General features: G+C 41.6%; 1 protein-coding gene across 3 annotated transcripts in view; it reads left to right on the plus strand.

Annotated features, from left to right (window-relative positions):
* PLOD2 (procollagen-lysine,2-oxoglutarate 5-dioxygenase 2) overlaps positions 1-24,457 on the plus strand; it is a 282,208-nt gene that overhangs the window by 117,729 nt on the left and 140,022 nt on the right. For all 3 annotated transcript variants that reach the window (XM_082248892.1, XM_082248890.1, XM_082248891.1), the window contains exons 2-3: positions 8,209-8,300; positions 11,571-11,707. In XM_082248892.1, coding sequence (XP_082105018.1) covers positions 8,265-8,300; positions 11,571-11,707 — 173 coding nt within the window. In that variant the 5' untranslated portion in view covers positions 8,209-8,264. The remainder of the gene's footprint in view (positions 1-8,208; positions 8,301-11,570; positions 11,708-24,457) is intronic.

Below are 24,457 nucleotides of genomic sequence, written 5' to 3' on the forward strand. Positions count from 1 at the left end.
GACTGCAGGTAATACAGGTTGTCATGAAGGGGCCCTGAAGCTTACGCATGCGTTGGCACAAATTTGCAAACTAAACCCCTGTTTTTAACGCAAACTGTTGGACAGGTTAATTTGGTTGTTAAAGCAGACAGGTTGGTGAGTTGAGCTGGGGATTTGCTCTGGTTTTGTCTTGCATGCACTGCCCTTCCATGTTCTCCCTGCTGTGAAGGCCAGTTATAGATGGGGCAGGGGCCATTTCTTTATTTTAATTGAGGCCTGTCACATGACTTTCACAGGTCATGTGACAAGTTTCTCCTCCCAAGCATATTTGCAAAGCACATAACTATGCTTCCTAAACGGGCTTAGTTTTTTTAAAGTGGGGTTATGGCCTCTGTAAGATTATACTACTAATTCTGTAATTTAAATTACCTTGGTGTAACTTAGTGAAATCTAACCTTTTTATAGCACTAATACTCAAGTGCATTCACCATTCAATAATCTTTTCTGGCATCTGTAAATTCCAAAAACAAGGTAGTTCTGTTTTATAAATCGACCTTGGCCGGCTGGCTCCTGCACCTTGTTTTGGCTCAATGAGTTTACCCGTTATATTCAACAGGAAATGGCAAGAAGCAGAAGGTGGAAAAGGGCTAGCCAAACCAATGACTTCATTTGATGTTGGTATCTTTATATCTGCAGAACGTTTTAAGTGTGTGTGGGATACTTTTACATTTTACTGCATTGCAATATAAACATTTATTGTAGCTAAAGTAAACCTGTGGTAAAGAAGAATTTTAATTTAAAATTTTTGAGCTCAAAAAGTTTATTAGAAAGAAAACTTCCTGTGTATAATATCAGTTCTGTCATAGTCCTCTCAGGCTTGTCGAGCTGTCCACATCAATAAAAAGTCACCTGGTTATGAACCTCAGTCTTGGTAGGTTCATTACCTAATTTTCTGCAATTTTCCCATGACACTGGGATGTAAAAGGGTCACATTCTCCTAGGCAAGGTTCTGTCAGTCAGTACCTGGGATCAACTAATTACTGTGAGACACAACTAAACCTGCTCTGTACAGCTGCACTTCCTATTTTATTATAGACACTGGGGGAATGTTCTCCTAACCTACGAACATCTCATGACATCCAAACAAATCTATAGAGCTATTCAGAATACAGGAAGTGTATTTTAGAATAACTCCCTTTCTAGACTGTCCATTTAGGTCCGTTCCTGATGCTGATTATGTGTCCTTAAAATAGCCCCGCCATGGTAAAGCAATGAAATCTCTTTAAAATAAATAGACCCTAAAGTGAAGGGAAGTAGCTTCACTACCCAGTGGTGCATCCAGGTTATCAACATTTTTATCCTTCTGTTATGAGAATATGTGTTGATTTCCTGATCAATAGCCTGGCTTGACACTCTATTCCCTCCTGAGCCTTGATAATGGAACACGACTGTGATGAGTGGCCCTGCTGCCCAAAAGTGGTGTTCAATGGGGTTGAGGTTCGGATCTGTGGCTACTATAGGTTTGAAGAGAATCTTGTGTGCATGTTTGCCCAGGAGAAGGTTTTAAACTAGAATGTGATGAATTCACCTGTTACTGACCATCTGTTCTTGGAGCTGCCATTTATTTGCAGCATGCAGCTGCATAACTGCCAGAACTGCACCACATTTTATTGCTCTTATTTTCTATTATCCCTGATTAAAACTGTCCTGCTTTTGGCAAATTTTACACTGCTGTATCTTCTATAGTGTCTTAATTCTAGTAGGAAAGCCCCAGCCTTGGCTTTATGTCTTTAGTAAATGCAGGCCTAGCCTTGCTGTTTACAATTGTCCTGCTGCTGGCCAATTTGACACTGCTGTGTCATCTGCGGTCACCTAATTCATGTAGTGAATGTGTAATGCATTTTAGACAATTCTCATTTATTAAAATTGTCCTGCTGCTGACCAATTTAACACTGCCGTATAATCTTGTACCTCCTAATCCTTATAGCAGTACTTTACCCATAACAACTTGATACAAAATAATGTCTTTAGCAAGGAACGTTCCACATTAATAGTTATACTACCAAAATTAGTCTGTGCTGTAAATTACCTCCAACATTACTTCTGTTTCTTCTTGTTGGAGGTTGCCATTTTGCTGAATTCCAGAGCCTTTAAGCAGTAGTAAATCTTTAGGCTGTCTGCAGATCAGCATCTACATTTTTGGTGCAGTGCCAAAAAATTGAGCGCAATTGAGCATGTGCAGAGCGGGGTAAAATCGTGTATTACCAGATTTTAAACCGTATAAGCACTTATTCTTTAACGTTTTATTTTACATAGCTATACCTGCAAAAGGGGCCAGCCTGATGTGATCTAGCAGGACTTTATTTTCTGACTAAAGTTTAACTTTAATGAAAGTTTGATAGAAATTGGGCAGCGGACGGGCTGTTTTGCAACCGTGATAAAAGGGTGAGCCACATCAAACCGTTGGCCAATTTCTATCCACTGGTCAAAACGGTCTATTATTTGATGAAAAGGCATGTGTATCTGCTAAGACTACCTAAAAAAACATTTTTTTTTTTTTTTCAAACTGAAATTAATCGTATTGAAGTGCTGCTGTTGCATGTAATCCAAGTCAATTGTAAAAGAAATAAGTAGTGCCAGTATACACGGTCAATGAGGCTGTATATAAAGCATGACCTAGAAATCATTTAACTTCAGGGCAATTCCTCAGCATTTCAGTATTGCATTGGAAGATGCATTCCTACTGCTGTATGCTTACCATGCCTTTTTTACAGCTGATTGCCTGTTAACCCCCAAAAAGTTAACCCTATAAAATGTATTTGAATTCGTTTTGTGAATCAAACCCCAACAGATTTGCAAATCATTAGCACTTAGGATGCAGAAAGGGTTAGGACAAGATTCTTGAATCATGGAAGTGGCCTGGTGTGCAGTACCAGTTAAGTGTGTGTATGTATGTGTGTATATGTGTGTATATATAATGTGTGTGTGTGTGTGTGTGTGTGTGTGTGTATCTATATGTGTGTGTATGTGTGTGTGTGTGTGTGTGTATATAATATATATATATATATATATATATATATATAATATATATATATATATTTTTTTTTTTTACTTTAGATCATGTCGGACAAGCAACGTAAACAGCATGTCGCTCACTGTAGCAAAAAGATATTTGAAGTTGAAAAATGGGGCTCTTGCTGCATTAAAATGTAGGTGACTTATAAGGTGTGGCAGTAGGGAGCCTGGCATTCGAGATTTTCTTTTTCAAATGCTGGAATTTTTCCATTGCTTCTTCAGGCAACTACATTGCTGTGCATAAATAAACAAATATAAAAAATATAACAGACAGATCTACATTGAGGGTGACTTACTAATTCAATTAAAAATGTTTGCACAACAAATTGTGTAAAAGAGTCAATTGAAATAACCAACCATGTAAAAAACAGACCCCTATTTACTTATTCCATTCGCTCATGCCTGGATAATTAAAGTTAATTTTTACACATTTTCACACCGTTTGTGTGATTATCTAAAAAAATCTGACCTTATTTTCTCGCAGTGGTATTATTCTAATACTTCCTGAGCAGCTGCATTGTTGCGTGTTTAAGGGGGGAAAAAAAAAAGTCAATGTTCAATTCTTCTTGAAGGTAGATTGCCCTTCATCAGAAAAGTATTGAAAACTAACCTGCATGTGAATAAAAAACAGGAGTACAAGGTTAGGTAAAAAACAAAGTCCTACATACCAATGTGATGCAAAAAGTTATCAAGGACTTTCGTTCATCACGTCCTTTTTATTATTTATTTTTGTATAAAAATCACATCAGTTCTTGTCATGTATCATAGATTATACCTGTAGAAGTATTAAAGATAAGCACTGTGAAAAGTGAAATATAGGAGAACGCAAATAAAAACATTAGGAATAAATATGTAAAATCCATAGTTACTTTCCCTTTTTAATTTATTTTTTAATCCTGTAAGCATTCCTTTAGGTTTTGGTCCTAGCAGACAGGGAGAACTTTTCTAGACTTCACATGCTTATAGCAGTTGCATATATTGCATTTGCAGTCACATCCTGCATAAGAACTCTCAGAATGTTTGTATTAAAGCTTGCAGTCACAACATGCTCCCAACTGCTTTGTAATCTTCAGTCGAGGCGTTGCATCAGCTCCCAACCTAAAATAAACACACAGTCTTCCTAACACATTTTATGATTTACCACCATCATGGAGCTTTCTATTATTTACACTAAACCAGTTTACAAATGTGCCTATTTATTTTATAGCTGAACTCCAGTAACACAGTTAAATACACATTTAAAAAGTAACACTATTTCTTTGCCTATCCAAGGATTTGCATTTCTGTCCATCCAGTGCTGAGATGTCTACAGCTCTGCCACACAGCACCATCTTGTCTGGCAGGGTAGGAGACCTGATTTTTCTCTACTGCATTTTAGTAACATTTAGGGCTCATTTACACTTGATTGGAGAGTGTTAAAAACGGGCAATTAAGCCACCTTTAAGACTCCCTCCCTTAAGCTGCAAAGGCAGTGGAAGTGCATGAACCGTAAGATTTGCTTGTATCTAGTCCTGGCCATGGCAACGGAGAACACAGGCATATGATGAATTGGGTCAGTGGACCAATATGACCAACTCTTTTTAGTAATGCCATGAAGAGGGATAGGCTCAGAAAGGTTTTAAATTCAGAAATAGTGATACGGTTCAATGTAAATTCTCTGGCAAGGGTCAAATTTGGATTTGTGGTGATGAATTGATCAGCATATAAATTGCTTTGGTCCACAATAGATCTGTACAGATCTTCTGTGAAAAACAGCTCATAAAAACCAATGGCAGTAAAATCAACTGTTTCCACCTATATTTTAAGTTGGCCAGTGAATGGGGGGGGGGGGGCACTGCAGAAGTGGTGGGCTCCTAATCAGGATTTGCAAGCTCATCAGGGAGGGCACTATGGACTCTATGGGCCTGTCTTCGAATTTGTGGTGGCTGCGGGACACTACTTGTGCTAGCCACGGCACCAGCTGAAATTGCACTGATGGGACTGGCCACGTCACCAAGTGTTTACTGCAGTGCTGGTTTGACTATGACCAGGATGTACCAGGCCGCTGGTGATTGCCAGTTCAACAGAAGGTTGAGCGGTACTAGTACTGACACTCTGCTACATACGAGAACCCTGCGGTTGTTGCACCTCAGAAACAGAAGAACAGGGTCGGGTATGCCTGTGCCTGACCTTAACAGGGACCTCTGCTCTGTCGTCAGAGCTATCTGTCAGGGTGATGCTGCTCTCTACAGGTTTTGAATACTTCCCCATCACTCTCATCTGTAATGCTCAGCATTGTATATGCCTCTTCACTTACTGTACTTGTGTTTGCACATTTTGGCCAATACATTTATAGGTACCTAGTGTGACTCGCAGGTAAAAAAGCACTTGGTTGTCAAGGACTGTTTGAACAGCTACCAAAAAATTTAACTGTTCGTGCTAGAAGAGATCAGGCCTGACTCTTAACACTGCGGTTTAGTGTGCTGTGTATTGAAAGTGACAATAATCAACTGATACTGCACTTCGGGGATGAAAGGAGGGGCTAAACGCAGGTGCTGGCAGGTGTCGGGCTGATCCTGCTAACGCTACATTTTGGGAACACTATACTAAACTAAAGGGAACGCTAGTATAGTTCTGATCAGATCAAAGATATTGATCCGTTCAGACCCTATACTAATAATGGAGGTGTTTTATTGTGTGTGTGTCACTGGCAATCAACCAAAAATGTATTACTAAATATGAGGTGGGCAATCTGACGCTGTCCTGTATTGATGCTAAATAATGTTAACGCTAACTGATGTCACCTGTGACACGAATACAGTGATCATAAAAAAGATCTGTACACTATAATAGTGACACTGTGACAGGGCAATTAAAGGGTTAACTGGGGGTGATCAGGGGGTTAAATCTTTACTAGGGGATATATGGCGGGTACCCTAAACCTATCTGGGACTACCTCTAACTACTACTAACTGTCTCTCACACTAACTGAATTCACAAGTGATACTAATACAGTAATCTGTAAATTATCTGTATACTGTATATAGTGACACTGACAGGGAGTGAAAGGGTTAACTGGGGGGTGATTAGGGATTTAAATATGTGCCTATGTGTGCTGGTGTCAGTGTAGTGCTTGTGTACTCACTGTTTGATGCTCTTTCCTCACGCTGGAACCAAAAAGGGCACCAGAAGAGAAGATTGCATCCATTTCCTGTGCCTGTGTTTACATTACACAGGACGCTCTGCAATTGGTCAGAACCGATAACTAGGTCCAGGCCAAAAATCATTGGTCTGGACCTGATGACTAATCATCAGGTTCGCGCAGTCAAGTCACCTTGCCACAGTAAATCTGCAGCGGGTGGTCGGCAACTGGTTAATATACCTGTGCATGTGGCTAACAGCTGGAACATTTGAGACCAAAACCTGGTAAAACTGGCGCCACTCCATAGAACATGCATGAGGTTTCCTACTTGCCCACATTCTCAGCATAGGGGTGAGATGGAGGGGGAGAATTTGGCTAGATTATATGGCGTATAATACCATCCTTGGGCGATTTTGATGCAATGGGATGCCCTAGCTATTGAACTGAAGGCAGCACGCCATTGTGTTTGAGAAAAGGAGGTGTGAAAATCCGATCCTATTTTAGCACAGGGTTCGTTTTTTCTGGAGATGCGTTTGTCTTGTAGGGTATAGTAGAAGAGGGAGATCTTAGCATTTTACATGTGGGTTGGGTGAAAAAATCCCAGGGTTTGGGGGGTAAAGAAATTGTGGGTAGAGGATGTTTGGCTATGACGTGCAATAGTCTCATGCAGGTAAATCTGTGTTTTGAGGGAATGTGGTATTTCTGAACCAGCTCATTTTGGGTGTAGGGGATTCTCCCTATAAAGAAGTCATTGGCTTTTTTTTTTTTTTTTTTTTTGTGTATTTTATATCCTGAAGTTCAGATTTAAAGAATCATATAGAGGATCTTTATTATCTCTACCTGTGAGTGTAGCAGTATTACTTTTGAAAAAGCCATCTTAAATTGTTTTTAAGTTTGAAAAAACACCAAGGATAAAAGGGTTAACGGAATAAAAAAACAAAAAAATAAGAAAAAAACAAAAAAAATCTGAGTAAAATGTTATGTGGCATAGGAACTAAATTGATGTCTTTCAATGATCCGTCAATAAAACACAAGGCATATATGAGTAGATACTGTAATAGTTAATTTTCCCTTTTTCTTTCTACATAGCCTAATGTGACTTTTACCTTGGAAAGTGAACATAAAATATATGTATTATATGTATCCTATTTTAGCACGGCAGTTACAAATCCAGTTGTTTATGGAAAAATACTTTTAGATCAATGACTTTATTTGACTATTAAGATATAAGAAAAAGTTTTGTCACCTCTAAAACACACTATGGGGTTGTTTTATTAAATGCCAAAAGACTGTTTACTTTGCAGTGAACGTTTCTCAAGAGCTTAGTAAATGTGGTAAAGACCTTATGACTTCCATCCAATCCTATGGTGTGCAGTGAACTTTTCTCAAGAGCTTAGTGAATGTGGTAAAGACCTTATGACTTCCATCCAATCCTATCGTGTGCAGTGAACTTTTCTCAAGAGCTTAGTGAATGTGGTAAAGACCTTATGACTTCCATCCAATCCTATCGTGTGCAGTGAACTTTTCTCAAGAGCTTAGTGAATGTGGTAAAGACCTGATGACTTCCATCCAATCCTATCGTGTGCAGTGAACTTTTCTCAAGAGCTTAGTGAATGTGGTAAAGACCTGATGTCTTCCATCCAATCCTATCGTGTGCAGTGAACTTTTCTCAAGAGCTTAGTGAATGTGGTAAAGACCTGATGACTTCCTATCGTGCGCAAGCAAACTTTTTTTTTTTTCTTGCATGTGATTGGGTATTCTTTGCAAAGTTAAACTTCAGTACATTCACTAAGCTCTAGGCAAAATTCCCTTGCAAAGTGAACAGCCTATTTGCCTTTGGTGAACCCACGACTATGTTTTCAGTAACTGTAAATGAATAGGATGCACCTTTTTAAAATAGTACATCTTTTTCTCTTGTAAATGAATGCACACAAAACTAAAATATTTTGTCCGGTCATGGTTTTCTTTAATTTCAGTGGCTCATGTCATATATTTTGAAATCTTAATATATTTTGCCTTTTTCAATCTTTCAGACAAGCTGTTGGTTTTAACTGTTGCAACACAAGAAACAGATGGCTTCCTTCGGTTCATGCAATCTGCTAAGTACTTTGACTACACTGTGAAGGTATGTGTTTTCTATAGAATATACTTGAACATGTGAGTTTTCTATTAAAGGTTTTATACTTGAATCGCAAGCATTACTCAGTATTACATCTGCATGACTCAGTGTTTCCCAAGGTTTACTGATCCCCTAATAGTTTTTCAGAACCCATTGGCTTAAGTGCATTTTACTGCCATGGTAGATATAACTGCTCATACCTGCTATAAAGGCAGCCATTAGTTAATGTCAAACAACTTTACATATCTGTGACTTGCGCTTCCGTGCTACCACTGTATATAAATTGAATATATCTGTTACTGTATTCAATGGTTGCAGCAAACACCTAGTAGTGTTCCCACAACTATAAAGTGAAAAAACAATAGATAAATGGTGCTGGGCTACTTATAAACAAAGTAAATCAAATATTTGCAACCAAAATTATATATAATATATGTGCAAACTTTGTAATATTGTATATGTGCAACCATAGCAATAATGATGTATGCACATAAAGCAGTGAAATATTTGTGCAAAGTAAAGCAATATTCTATATGTATACACCAAGTAGTGCAAACTTCACAAATCTAAACTACATCTTGCAACTTCATTCCGTCTTTATTCCAGTGCATCAAGAATTATGGACATTTTGGAAAAAAAAAATAAAAATTATGGAACTCCAGTACTCTATTTTAAAACTTCATGTGTCTTTTTCTATATTGCTTCTTTTCTGTCACCTTTTGTTTTAGGTATGCTTTTGTGTCACAGGTAGATATGAATCTATCACCACTGTGATCACAGAATTCTCACCACCTTCACACTTTGTAGCATGTATCAATTATCCTCCAAAGTGTGTCCACTCTCCGCTAAAGAACCTCCAGAAATAGCTCCTAGTGTTCTGGTCTGTGTGCTGAGTGGGTTCTCCTTTTTAAGGGTACTCCTGTATGTCTGCTCCCGAGTTATTCTCGCTTATAACATTGGAGAACATAGAGAAAGCTTCCCCTAGTGTAATAATGGTAAAGTACTCTGTTTGTTCTACTAGAAACAACACTTATAATCAAAGTGTGTAATTAGACATATAATAACCACAAATACCAGATTGCGCTGCCGCCACTTCCGATTTTCCTGTCTGCCACCGCTTACACCCCTACATGTTACGTCACTGTCACGTGATTATTTCAGTTGTATTTTTTTTCTTCTTCTCCTGTCTTTTTTTAATTTTGAATTATTATTATATAGTCAGGTTGAAAAAAGACACAAGTCCATCTGGCTCAACCAATAAAAAAGCAAAAAACAGTAAAGAAAGCTGAACCATACAATCCCATATACACATTCCTGTATTTCCTGTATGCGTTTGTTGCTTACATCTAACAGTAAATAAAATCATATTATGGCCACTGCTACCCAGATGTTCTTTTATATGAACATTATTAATAAACTCTGCGTGGTTTGAGATTACCAGGTCAGACAGAGCATTGTTTCTAGTCGGGGCCTCAATAAACTGTACCATAAAATTGTCTTGTAATAGGTTTATCCATTTTTGCTCTTTAACTGTTCCAGCAGTGCCATTACTCCAGTCAATGTCTAGGTAGTTAAAATCCCCTAGTATTATCACTGTCCCAGCTTTCTATCTCTTTCTATCTGTGCAAGGAGCGGAGTCTTCACCTCCTTATTAATATTGGGAGGTCTATAACAAACTCCAATGATAATCTTTGTATTACGCACACCTATGTACATTTCCACCCATACTGCTTCAGACTCATCACACTCTCCATCAACTAGGTCCTCTTTCACACTCACTTTGAGATCACATCTCACATAGAGATGAACACTACCACCCCTCTGTTTTTACCCTGTCTTTCTGAAAGAGAGCACAGCCAGGAAAATTAATAGCCCAGTCATGTGAAGAATACAGGATTTATAAAGTGCCAGCAGTGTGTGCACAGTTTACAAGATAAAGGGAAGACCGCAGAGTTACAAATTATTACAAGAGGTTTATAGGGGTCTCCTCACAAAAGCTTACAATCTTAGGAGGGGGGAGTGGTACAAATAGCTATGATGGATGAGCTGATGGAGAAAGTAAAAGTACAGTTTTAAAGTGGAGTTGGAATGGGCTTCCCTGAAGAGGAGATTTCATCAGTGACTTAAAGCAAATGCTGAAAGTGATTATGATGATGTTGGAACAGGACATTGTATGTTGTTACTTTAGGCCTCATGCACACTACAGCTCTAAATAGCTGTTTCTACAGGAATTTGAGCCCCTTCAGGTTAGCCTATGTGTCTGTTAAAGGGTTTAGTGGCAGGGGAAATGAGGCAGAAAAAACATCACTTGTGACAGTAGGTTTGCCACCTCCTCTCTTTAGCCAGGACACATATTATTTACACAGGTTTTGAGGCTGATATAATGTGCATAAGGCACGAAGTGAGTTTAATTACCACCTTAGTCAGACACAGAACCTGAGTAATTAATGTGTGTCCTGGTTTAAAGGGATAAGGTGACAGGACATGGATCTCACGCACACATCCTGTGATTGACAGCCTCAGCTCTGTTCCTGTGTGAGAAAGGGGTGTCCCTCCCCTCCAATCGGCTCTCAATGAGCTCTGAAGTGTGCAACTTTAGCTCCCTGTCCCCTGTTTTCAGGAAGTTTAGACAAGCTGTATAAAATCTGGACTTTGAAGGGATGTAGAGAAGAGGATAAACAGGTACAACGTATGTAGGAGGATTTGTTTCATCTCTGTGTATCACCTGAGGCCAGTCACTTCACTGGGCATATGGAAGGATTTACAACCACATCAATGTGTAATTACTAAAATTTGTTGTGATCTCCTCAGCCAGATTTGATTCATGATTTGTATGGTACCCATTGAAATGAGATGACAATTCTTTGTCAATTTCTGCACATACTACTAACTTTTGTTGAGTGAAAAGTGTGATCAGAAGACCTATTAATTCATTACTGTGCCCCTTTGTCCAGTAAGATAGTAATAGATGGATCAAAATGTGTCCAGTTTAGCAGGGACCCAACAAATGTTGATACATGTGTGGCCATCCCTGTTTGCAATTGATTTAGATTTTGTTATATCAGTTTAAAAATTGCAAAAAAAAAAAATAATAATAATTCTGCTTCAAAACCATTAACATAAACCCTTGTTTTTATTGCTATACCTCAGATGTAACATTTAAGCACTGAAAATCCAAAATGTGTTTTTAATTGTGGCCTGACCTTAAACCACCTTATGATCTTATAGTGAAAAAAATGATATCCACTTATGCATGTGTTTCTGATATTTTTCCAGGTTTTAGGCACAGGACTGGACTGGAAAGGAGGAGATGTAACAAATTCAATAGGAGGAGGACAGAAAGTTCGTCTTTTAAAGGAGGCATTGGAAACCTTAAGTGACCAGAAGGACCTTCTAGTTCTTTTTACAGACAGGTAACTTTTTAATGTTTTAAATAAGACTGATGCTTATGCACACCAAATACATTTTTATTTCCTAAATTATATTTTTTTTAAGGGCCAGTTCGTAAAAATTTAATTTTTCTTTCATTGAAGGATGGGTAAAGAAAAAGATCAGGCGCCAAGGTAATCAGAGGTTTGAGTAACCAAAGGGAGACCAAATGTTGCCAATCTGCTGCAGGTGTCCTACATATGAATAGAGAGCGAAAAAAATCAGCGCAAGTTTGTAATACTCCCAAAATGGCTAAATGCAAAGTGCTAATGTGCAAATTAAATATGATTAAATTAGTTAAATAGATGCTACTGTGTAAAATAAATAATGATTTGAAAAAAATCAATATGTGCACCGTGCATAAAACCTATTTTGTTTGATTTTATATATATATATATATATATATATATATATATATATATATATATATATATATATACCAATGGTATATACTAAATATAATGTGCAAAAATGCCAATGATGTGATAATAAAAAAGTGTGCAAGTGCCTGAATATTGTAAACCTCTGAAGGTATGGTAGGAGACTGTTACCCAAAAAGTGCAAGTGCAAAAAAACTTTGTGAAAAACTAAATATTCCAATCAAATACATAAACAATTCATCAAACTAGTGATAAAGTGTAACTAGTGTAATTCCGTATTAAATCCAAATAATTTATTAAAAATAATTATATTGCACTCACATAATATAATGTCTACCTGACCCTGGGATCGCTCACATCTGACTCCTACACTCTGGCTGTGGCTCCGAGGTGTTTCTCGGTGTCCTAGCCCCGCCCTACTAGTTTTGTCACCGGACGTCCTTTGGATTCAATTTGGATTTTATATGGAATTACACTATTTTGGCATCCTTCCTTTTCTTATTTATTACCCTTACCTTGCAACATCTTAAGAATTCTACATCCCATGAAGATTTAAAGCTTGAAGCTTTATAAGTAGACCGTCCTACTGGGAAATATTTTTGGGTGACAGTCTCCTACGATACCTTTCAGAGGTTTGCACTTTTTTTTATGACATCATTGGCATTTTTGCACATTATACCATTGGTGTGCGTGTGTGTGTGTGTATAATATATTTATGATCAAACAAAATATATGTTTTATACATGGTGCACATATTGATTTTTTCATATCATTATTTATTTTACACAGTAGCATCTATTTAACGTATTCATATTTAATTTGCACATTAGCACTTTTTTCATTGAAGGATGTTCTTTATATTTTAAAATCGCAGTACCAGAGTTTTTGAGGTTGCCCATTATGTTTTTTAATTCATGAACTAATGACACAAGTTTCTACTCTCAAATACTATATCTAATACACTACTTTGTTTAGTGTTTTTTTATGACAGTATCCTGTAAAGTAAAAAGAACTTGTACAGGGTTAATATTTGTATTCTCAGAGACTGTACTTGAAAAGAGTATCCCCTTGCAGAAACGTAACTTACTACCCACTGGGCAGTGGTGCTGTCCTATGATTATATTACAAACCCCTAGGTTTCCAGTTTTCTACCCTCCCTTTTTTTTTTAATTCCACAATGAAGTTTCCCAGCTTTGTAAAGGTTTGTTGTCTTAATGATTTCTCTAGATGCTAGAGGATAACCACTTCCAAAAGATATCTACATCAGCTAAAAGTACTGAAGATATCTCATCCAGCAACCCAAAGTATACTTGACCCCCCCCCCCCCCCCCCAAAAAAAAAAAAAAAAAAATACAGCGTACCAAATAAAGTAATTGTAAATGCAATTTTTTAAAATGAAAATAATATTGCTCTGGGGGCACTCGTGTACGCACTCCCAAGGCTCGCTTTGTATCCATTGGCACAGAGCGTGGCACGTCCCCACCCCTGTTCCCTCACTTGATGTGATTGACAGCAGCAGCCAATGCCTCCCACTGCTGTCTCAGAGCCATTGAGGAGGAAGAGAGTTGAGAAATCTGCTGCTATTGTGCATATCACTGGATTGAGTTTGGATAAGGATAAGGGGGGCTGAGAGGGGATCTGCATGCAGGTTTTTTTTACCTTAATGCAGAGAATACATTAAGGTAAAAAAAGCCTTCTGCCTTTGGAACTACTTTAATTTCCAGTTGCCACCAAGTACACAAAAGATTATTGTGCTTTTGTGAGGATCAAGCACTCTTGTAAACCTGTGCAACCACTTATGACATTTTTGTGATTATCACAAACAGGCCTGTTATGCCTAGTTTACAGAAAGCTTGTGGTCAGGGGATGGTAAAAACCCATAACTGAGTCATGTTTACTGCTCCTTGACCATTCTCCATTAAGCTGCAAAGGCAGTGGAGAGTATGTACATAAGCCGTAACCATGATGATTTGCATTGTGACACAGCACAGAACACATTCACATATATATAGTGCAGTATAGAGGATGCCATATCCCATGTGTGTATATATTATAATATATAGTGCAGTATATAGGAATCGATATCCTGTGTGTATATATTATATTATGTATATATATATATATATATATATAATATACAGGATGTGGCCTCCTCTATAATGCAATATATATATATATATATATATATATATATATATATATATATATATATATATATATAATTTCCTCTGTCGCTCATTGACAGACGCAGTCCTCTTTGATTAATATCAGTAGGGTTATACTGCCCTCTACAGGAGTAGGACACTAGGCAGGAAAAATGTTCTGGCCACACCTTAGGGGCAGGAGGGTATATCCTCTCTCTCCCTGCTACAGGATGTCAGTTTTTTTCTGCCTAGTCAGGAGTAAGGACCTAAGTTCCTTGCTGGGATCTCTGGTCCTGGCAAGCTTTTTTAGATCTTTTTTTAGTTAGCTTTTTCTCTCCAGTTTTTGTTCCTGTGAGATCTTTAAGCAATTATGCTGGCGCTGGGCGACGGGCTGGATGTTGAGATCCAGTGGTCACCCCAGCCAGCCTACGAGCGTGTGCAGGCCCTAACTCCGCGCTGGGTCGGCCGCGACATAGTTCCACTGAAGTTTTTTCGCTCCTCTGGGGCGGGCGATAAGGCGAAGTCCTCCAAAGCCCCCCCAGGGGGTTTCAAAGGGCGCTGGTCGAGTAAACAAAGGTCTGGCCCTGCCAGACCTGAAGATAAGACCAATACAGCCTGAAGGTGCGCCCCCACCCATATCTGGTGTGGGGGGACGTCTTCACCGGTTTCCGGACCCATGGCTCTCCAGGATTCCAGACAAATGGGTTGAAGAGGTCATACGGTCGGGATACAAGATCGAATTGCGATCACTTCCACCGGTGCGGTTCTTCCCTTCCAATATCCGACTATCCCCGGACCGCTTAGAAGCTTTGCGGGGGGCAGTGACGGATTTAATGCAACAAGGAGTGGTGGTCTACGTTCCTTGGACAGAACGTTTTCAGGGGTTCTATTCGAACCTATTCACAATACCCAGAAAAGAGGGCAAGGTGCGTCCAATTCTGGACTTGAGAGCACTCAATCATTTTGTCCAGGTGCAAAAATTCAAGATTGAGTCCATTCGCACAGTAGTGGCCTCCCTGCATCAGGGGGATTTTCTGGCGTCCATAGACATCAAGGATGCCTATCTTCACATTCCCATTCACGCAGGACATCAGCATTTTCTTCGCTTTTCCATGGGAGAGAACCATTCTCAGTTTGCGGCGTTACCCTTTGGTCTCGCCTCTGCTCCCCGGGTCTTCACAAAGGTTTTGGCCCCAGTTTTGGCGCTGTTGCAACAGCGGGGCATTTCGGTTCTAGGCTACCTAGACGACCTTCTTCTTCGTGCGGAGTCTCCACAGGCTCTGTTGCTAAACTTGGAGATCACTATGATCTCTTTGGAAGAGTTCGGGTGGCTGGTGAACCGGCAGAAATCATCCCTGGTCCCCACCAGGAGACTGAACTATCTGGGCCTAACTCTGGATACATCTTTGGCAAAAGTGTTTCTCCCGCCGGAGAAACTCCGGAAGATTCAGTCGACGACTCAGTTATTATTGACCGTCAACTGGCCTTCCCTGCGAACTTGCATGAGGGTTCTGGGACTGATGGTGGCCTCCTTCGAGGCAGTACCGTTTGCCCAGTCTCATACCCGGATTCTTCAAAAAGAGATTCTTCTCAAATGGAACCGGAATCCCGATTCACTGGACAATCGGATCCGGCTGAGTGAACGGACCAGGGAATCTCTGGTTTGGTGGCTTCGGTCACCAATGCTCAGTCAGGGGAAGTAATTTCTTCCAATCTATTGGACGATTGTCACCACGGATGCCAGTCTATCCAGGTGGGGTGGGGTTCTCGGCAGACGATCTGCTCAGGTGCTCTGGTCCCTGGAAGAATCCAGGTTTCCAATAAATGTATTGGAACTGAGAGCGATCAGACTTTGTCTGATTCACTGGACCGAGCAGCTCCGGGGCAGCCCGGTGCGGATCCAGTCGGACAATGCCACGGCCGTGGCTTACGTCAATCACCAAGGGGGCACCAAGAGTGTCCTGGCGGCCATGGAAGTGGCCAGCATCCTTCGTTGGGCGGAACGATTTGTTCCAGTCCTCTCCGCGGTATTCATTCCGGGGGTGGAGAATTGGCAGGCAGATTTTCTCAGCCGTCAGATTCTGGATCAAGGGGAATGGTCTCCTTATCCAGAGGTATTTCACCAACTGTGCCTTCGTTGGGGCACCCCGGATGTAGATCTGTTGGCATCTCGACTCAACAGGAAGGTGTGGAGGTTTGTAGCCCGCTCCCGCGATCCTCTAGCGGACACCGCAGACGCGCTGGTCGCCCCATGGGGGCAGTATCATCTACTGTATGCTTTTCCTCCTCTCAAATTGCTGCCGAAACTTCTTCGCAGGATAGAGGTGGAGGGAATTCCAGTGATCCTGGTGGCTCCGGACTGGCCTCGTCGGGCTTGGTACGCCGACCTGGTCAGGCTGGTAGCAGACGATCCTTGGCGACTTCCTCTCAGGATCTGTTGTCTCGGGGACCGATCTTCCATCCTGCTTTACGATCGCTGGCTTTAACGGCCTGGCTGTTGAGACCCAGGTGCTGAAGGACAAGGGGTTGTCAGCTTCAGTTATTCCTACTCTAATTAAAGCGAGGAAAGCGACTTCCAGAAAAGTCTATCATCGTACATGGAAGTCTTATATCGCGTGGTGTGAATCCCTTGGGTTTCCTCCACGTTCTTACTCGGTGACCCGAATATTGGCTTTTCTGCAACAGGGGGTTGAGCAGAAACTGGCCTTGAGCACTATCAAGGGTCAGGTTTCAGCATTAGCAATCTTCTTTCAGAAGCCTCTGGCTACTCATTCCTTGGTGCGGAATTTCATCCAGGGGGTGCGACACCTGGCTCCACCAGTGCGCGCGCCCTTGCCGCCCTGGGATCTTAATTTGGTGTTGTCGGTTCTTCAGAAACCTCCCTTTTGAAAATATTAGGGAGATTCCCTTGCTTTCTTTATCCCAGAAGGTGGCCTTTCTGGTGGCTATCACTTCTGCACGCAGGGTGTCAGAACTGGCCGCATTGTCCTGTCGTTCCCCATATCTGGTGGTTCATAGGGATAAGGTGGTTCTTCGTCCGAATCCATCCTTCCTCCCTAAGGTGGTTTCAGATTTTCATCTAAATGAGGATATTGTGCTACCTTCCCTGTGTCCTAAGCCCAGTCATCCTCGGGAGTTTGCGTTACACTCCTTGGATGTGGTTCGGGCGATTAGGGTGTACTTGACTACTACGGAATCTTTCCGTAAGACGGATTCACTGTTTGTGATCACGGATGGCCCTAGAAAGGGGTTGCCTGCGTCTGCCGCGACTATCTCCAGATGGATCAGACAGACGGTGGTACAGGCTTATTCTATTAAGGGTCGGGTTCCTCCGTTCCCTGTTAAGGCGCACTCCACTCGGGCGCTTAGTGCTTCCTGGGCCTTCCGCCATCAGGCGTCAGTGGTTCAGGTTTGCAAGGCGGCTACCTGGTCGTCGGTTCATACCTTTACAAGATTTTACAAAGTTGATGTGCTGGCATTGGTGGATGCCTCTTTTGACCGCAAGGTTCTGCAGGCCGTTGTTTGAGGAGACCGGTGGTCTACCTCGAGGGTTTTTTTCTGTTGGGTTTTCAGTTGAGTCTCATCCTTTTGTCTGATGAGCCTTTAAGACTTCTGGTTGGCACCGGTTGGGCCTTCTGGATTGGATTTTGATTTCCGTTATCCCACCCCTCATTTGTGGCACTGCTTTGGGACGTCCCTACTGATATTAATCAAAGAGGACTGCGTCTGTCAATGAGCGACAGAGAAAATTGGATTTTTGACTTAACGTAAAATCCTTTTCTCTTAAGCTCATTGACAGACGCAGTACCCACCCCTCTATTTTGAGTTGGGTTGGGTTAAATTCTCTGACACTGCTTTGTGACATAACTGACATCCTGTAGCAGGGAGAGAGAGGATCTACCCTCTGGGACTGCCCCTAAGGTGTGGCCAGAACGTTTTTCCTGCCTAGTGTCCTACTCCTGTAGGGGGCAGTATAACCCTACTGATATTAATCAAAGAGGGCTGCGTCTGTCAATGAGCTTAAGAGAAAAGGATTTTACGGTAAGTCAAAAATCCAATTATATACACACACAGGATATGGCATCCTCTATACTGCACTAATATATATATATATATATATATATATATATATATATATATATATATATATATAATATATAATATATACACACAATGTGGCCTCCTCTACATATAGTGCAGTATAGAGACCACATCCTGTGTGTGTGTGTGTGTGTGTGTGTGTATATATATATATATATATATATATATATATATATAGTATGGTCTACTCTACATTGAATTTTAAAAAATGTCTTCTTCTTTAAGTTCTAATGGTACCTGGGAGCCAGCCAGCTAAGCTTCTGTCACTCACTGGCAGAGAGAGTGCAGCATTCCCCATTCTTCCTCTACCAGGCAGCCTGCTGAGCCTGGAGCTAGGAGCCTGCTGATGACGAGGTTATGTGGGCGGAGCCCTGTGACGAGGGGAGCCGCCAACCCGCCCATCGCACCGAGCCTCCGACACACAAAGTCACAGACAGTCTGGACAGTGGACTGCGAGCTCCGGGCGAGCGGCTTCCGGGATTGGAGCGGAGCGGAGGGGGGGGGGGGCGCCAGCCGCAGGGCCCGTGGGCGCAGGCTGAATGGAGGACTGGGAGGAGCAATAAGTCACTGCTTCTACACTACACTGCCAGTGTTTTTCCGCCCCCCCCCTCGGCCTGTGCCCCTGGCGGGCGCCGTTCTGGCCAACCCTATGGTACGCCCCTGAAATTATAAGGTGCATGGCGGTTTTTACTTTACACTGAATCGGCATAGGACAGGTTCACTTAAGTGTGCTAGAACTGAAGTGGTGGAATATTGTATAATTCGACAAAATGGTGTTTTATTTGTGTGTGTTGTCTTTTGACCTATGAATTTCTTAAATTGATGTCAGATGGGTGTGCTTTTTATATTAAGATTTCTCAGTTTTATGTTTCCAAAATATCTGATTTTATATGAAAGATGCTTTTTAAATATAATGCATAAATAATCTGCACAGAATGCAGATTTGTTTTACTGACCTGATGGTTACAGATATTGACACTCCATATTGACCACCTGGTCAACCCATTGCAGTGCAGCAGTCATGCTTGGGCAACTTAAAGTGGGCAAAGGAAAAAAGGGAATTCTATTTGGAAAAACCACAAACTTTCAACTGATCCTCTTTACTAAAGACATGATTTTTGGAAATGTCTGTCCAAAAAGGTATTTTATCTCAGTCACAGAGTGTTGAAAAGAACGATAAATGGGAAATCCATGATTAGTCGCTAAAATTTATATAAATTTATTATTTTTAATTTGTTGTTACACTTGGAAAGCCCCTTTTTTTTGAAAATGTACACATCTTTTATCAGGTGTCGAGGGTTCTGTCCATTTGCATGCTTAGTTTAACATTCCTCTTTAGTGTACTTTACATTCCTGGAATATTTTGACATAAGTACAAACTCTTTTGCTGTGATAACCGGCATTATTAAAATATTATTGGCAATAGATAGTAGGTGGAAAATGTTTGTGTCAGTTGGAGAAAAAAAGGCTTCCAGTCAGAAAAATGTCCCCCACAATGATGTTCAGTAGGAGGAAAAAACACCCTGGCAACAGTGTTTAAAGGTAGGGGAAAATGCCCTGGTGTCAGTGATAGTTAAAAGTGCCCAGGTGTTAACTATCAGTAGAAGGGAAATAAGCCTCATAAGTGGTCAGCAAAAGCAAAAATGCCCTGACATTAGTGGTCAGTAAGAGCAAAATATTTATTCATCTGTTGCCATAACAAATGCCTCAACCAGAGGTCAATAGGAGGAAAACATGCCTGGTCAGTGGTCTGTTCAATATGGGAAAAAAATGTCTAGTCAGTAACCTGGCCAGCACAGGGAAAAATACCTTCTCAGTGGTCAGTAGGAGAAAAAAATGTCTGGTCCGTGATCAGTAGAAGCTCTGACCCCGCTGATCAATAGGAAGATAAAAATGCACCAGCAATGGTGGTGAGTAGGAGGAAGGAATGCTCCCGACATTGGTGTAAGGAAGAGGAAAAATGTTTGGGTACTCTGCAGGGGGCTTTAGGGACTCTGCGGGTAGCTAAAGAGGGGGCACTGTGGGGGTCTGGTGGCATAATTGGGGCTCTTCAGCAGTCTTAAGAGGCATTGTGGGGGGGCTGTGCTGCTTTCAAAGTGTAAGGTAGACCTGGGGCAGGATTAAGGGAACTAATGGGGTGCTGGGGGTTCTGCAGAAAGGAGGAGTGGAACTTGCAGAGGACAGTGTGAACAGAATTTGCCCCCCCACACACACACACATTTATCTTTTAAACTTACTCCCAGTAAGGGCTACCCCCTAGAAGTGAAAGGAATACCCGTTCTTCAACATCATCCCATTCATGTTTCAAGTCCCAAAACTGATAGAGAGAGGATGGAGCTTCACTTCCCAGTGGGCACCATTGCTGACTAGGGGTCTATAGCTGTTATGCATTAGGGGAGGCATTTATCTGCATTCTATCAGCATTCCAGGATCTGGCATCTGCTGACACTCTGCAGAGTGTCTTGAAGCCTAGGAAACACTATGGAGAACTTCATTCAGCACACCATTCCTGATCTCTGGGGCCCCGAACTGAAACTCCTTGATTACCTTCAAATGTAGTAGACTGTGTTTTGGTATGATAATGCTGCATTAAGAATGCATATAGGCAGTGGCGTCGGGAGAGGGGGTTGGGGGGGGCTGGCAGGGGCTATAGCCCGAGTGGGCCCCTTTAAAAGCCCAGGGTCTCGAATTGTTTATTTAAAATTATTAGCCCCGAATCCCAAGGCCTGGGGTTGGCTGGGGGCTGCACCCCTTTGTCCCGTTCATAGACAAACAGCCGCTGGCTGGGGAGGAAGGTGGCAGGGGGTGGGACCAGTTGGAACTACTGTATGTGTATCCACAGGAGTGTATAATACACCTGAATTATACACAGCCTGCCAGCAATGTATATACACTGCCGGTGCCGACTGTTTGTCTATGCACGGAACAAAGGGGTGGAGCCCCACATATCAGCCCCGCCCATACCCGACATCAGTGCTTCAAGTTAACAGCTCCAATCACTCTTATTGCGCTTGGCCACAAATCCCTGGCTGTGTTGGATAGATGTTACACTGCTGCATGTTCTACTCTGCTGCACTCATTTATGTTGCATCTGATGTCGCCATTATTCCCTCTGCTTCTGGTGTCTTTGCAGTTTAACTAATTCCTGAACCTTGCACCCAGAACAATGCATTCCTGAGCCTTTCACCCTGTACAACGCATTCCTAAACCTTTCACCCTGTACAACGCATTCCTAAACCTTTCACCCTGTACAATGCATTCCTGAACCTTACACCCGTACAATGCATTCCTGAACCTTGCACCCCGTACCACGCACTCCTGAACCTTGTACCCCGCACAATGCATTCCTGAAGCTTGCACCCTGTACAACCCACTCCTGAAGCTTGCACCCCGTACACCCCACTCCAGGACCTTGCACATTGTACACCCCACTCCAGAACCTTACATCCCACTCCAGAACCTTGCACCCCGTACAACCCACTCCAGAACCTTGCACCCCGTACAACCCACTCCAGAACCTTGAACCCCGTACAACGCACTCCTGAACCTTGCACTCCTGAACCTTGCGCCCTGTACAACGCACTCCTGAACCTTGCGCCCTGTACAACGCACTGTGTAATGTAAGGGGGTCCATAGGTGTAGCCTCATCAAAATGCTCTAATTGGTGTTACACTCACCTTTTATCCAACGCCGGGCTCCCTGGCGCTGATCTTCATGCCCCCTTCTGATGTCGTAAAGGGACGTCGTGGGATAAAATATTACCTTCGGGATCAAGCCCCAGGTCTTTTTCCTACCTAGCAACACCCATGCATATAGGTAGAGGTAGCACATTGCTTTTTATTTGTATACAGATAATAATGTTCACAAATATTAAACAGAATCCGTCAGAAACAGATCACTAAAGATAACCTAGCTATGCCAAGTATATCAGTGTCCCTTTTTCCATTATCCTTTTTAGGTTGAATGCATCTATTTTAAATTTCCAGCTTACAGTTTATGACCAATATCATTAATGTCCATATCCTTACAGATTTCCACTACAGCATTGAAAATTTGGAGACTATGCCAGAATCTGATTATCTTCTGCTGCTCATTACACATTACATTATCATCTAACGTGACATATATTACTAAATAATCAACCCAAAAGTGATATTTCGTTATGGAAGACAAAGATCTAGACAGGAGCACTCCAACAATCCAGTTTATTTGGTATAAACAAAAAACAAAAACAAATGATAGATGGAACAAGTACAGTGGGGGACAAGGAGGTAGACCTGTTTCATGCTAAAGTCAGTGCTTAATCATGACCCAGTGGACCACAGTAACAAACCCCATTTTTAAAGTATAATGAGTGTTATCTTTCATCACAGACAACGGGTCCACCTCCTACTGCACTAAGCCAGGTTTAAAGTAAAAGCCAGTCCCAAAACTCAGTACAAGATGATGTCCCACACATACTGTGAGTGTAATCCAACCCGCATTAAGTTTCGCAAAAGTGCATCAGCCAGAATCATGCTAATCAGCACACAGCAAGTGTCAAAAATTAGTAAGATAAAAAGTAACAACTTGCACCTATATTTTTTGAAAAACAACAAAACATACCCCCCAGGACAGTATTATACTATACTTGATCAATCGCTTAAATCTGCAAGATTTATTTAAAGCCCAAACTATTTCACAACCAACCAAATTTAGGAGTGCTGGAGTAGTCTCCTGACATGCACCCATGTTGGGTAATCTGCTCTCTCCAAGTTATTTTAAATTTTCCAAGACACACAAGGAAACATGGCTTAATTTTTAAGGAAATTACAGGTGTAGCATAGGTGGGTGTCCTTGTTGTCCCTGTCCACAGAGAGAGTAGGATTTTATTTCCACAGACAGTGGGAAAAATTTGAGATTTCATCAATTGTAACAACGAACATCTACGATATCTGATCACTTGCAAAACCTGTTGGAAACTATATGTTGGCAGGATGACTAGAAGGCTGTGAGATCAACTCCATTTCCATGGGTATGATAGCCAGAAAAATAATTCCACAAATGTTGCTAATCATTTCAATGGTGTACATGGAGGCAATCTCTCTGCCTTAGGCACGGTTCGCACTGGTGTGATAATTGCTCCGACTTTGAGAGCACAAGTCGCATGACATGTAAAAATCAGTGTTTCCTTATGAGAGCTCTCCTAACTGCTCTCCTAATTGCTCTGACTTGTGTTGGTCCGACTTTGGAAAAGCTTCTTGTACTACTTTCAACTAGACTCCTGTCTGATTTTAGCCCATAGAATTGAATGGATCTTAACTGATCCAACTTGTGACATGCAACTTGTGCTCAGAGGCAATGTTAGCAATGCAGAATGTTTTGGGAAAAAAAAGAATGATGTTGGGCTCCCTACTCCAAATCCATACCAGAACCTTCGGGTCTAGTACGGATTTTAAGGGGAACTCCATGCCAAAATGTTAAAAAAAAAAAAAAAATGTGGCGTGCCCCCACCCAAAATCCAGGCCAGACCCTTATCTGAGCATGCTGGCCAGGAAAGGAGGGGGACAAATGGGCACCCCCCCCCGATCCATACCAGGCCACATGCACTTAACATGGGGGGTGCTTTGGGGAAGCACTTTGTCCCTATGTTGATGGGAACAAGGGTCTCTTCTCCACAACCCTGGGCTGTGGTTTTGGGGGTCTGCGGGCAGGGGGCTTATTGGAATCTGAAAGCCCCCTTAAGATTCTGCCCCCCCTCCCCCATGTGAATGAGTATAGGATGCATAGAACCCCTACCCATTCCCCCCCCCCCCCCCAAAAAAAACCTGTGTAGTGTAAAAAACAAAAAAAAAAAAGTTTTTTTGACAAGTCCTTTATTAAAAATGAATAATGTTTCCCAATGTAGATCCAATGTCAATCACGTCTTCCCCTGATGAACTGATTAAAAAAAAAACATTCCTCCCCTGATGAATGCCCCCTTTGTTCTGGCAGCTCCCATGTCTGAGGGTGCTTTTATAGCTACGGAGCCTGGTCATGGGGTAACGTAAACCGGAGACTCCGTCCTCCTCTGAAGACATGGACCCGGGCATGATGCATGACAGCAGTCATTTAAATTTTAAAAATGCTG

The sequence above is a fragment of the Pelophylax lessonae genome (genome assembly GCF_965119305.1).
Source record: "Pelophylax lessonae genome assembly, chromosome: 3".
In the NCBI taxonomy this organism is placed as follows: domain Eukaryota; kingdom Metazoa; phylum Chordata; class Amphibia; order Anura; family Ranidae; genus Pelophylax; species Pelophylax lessonae.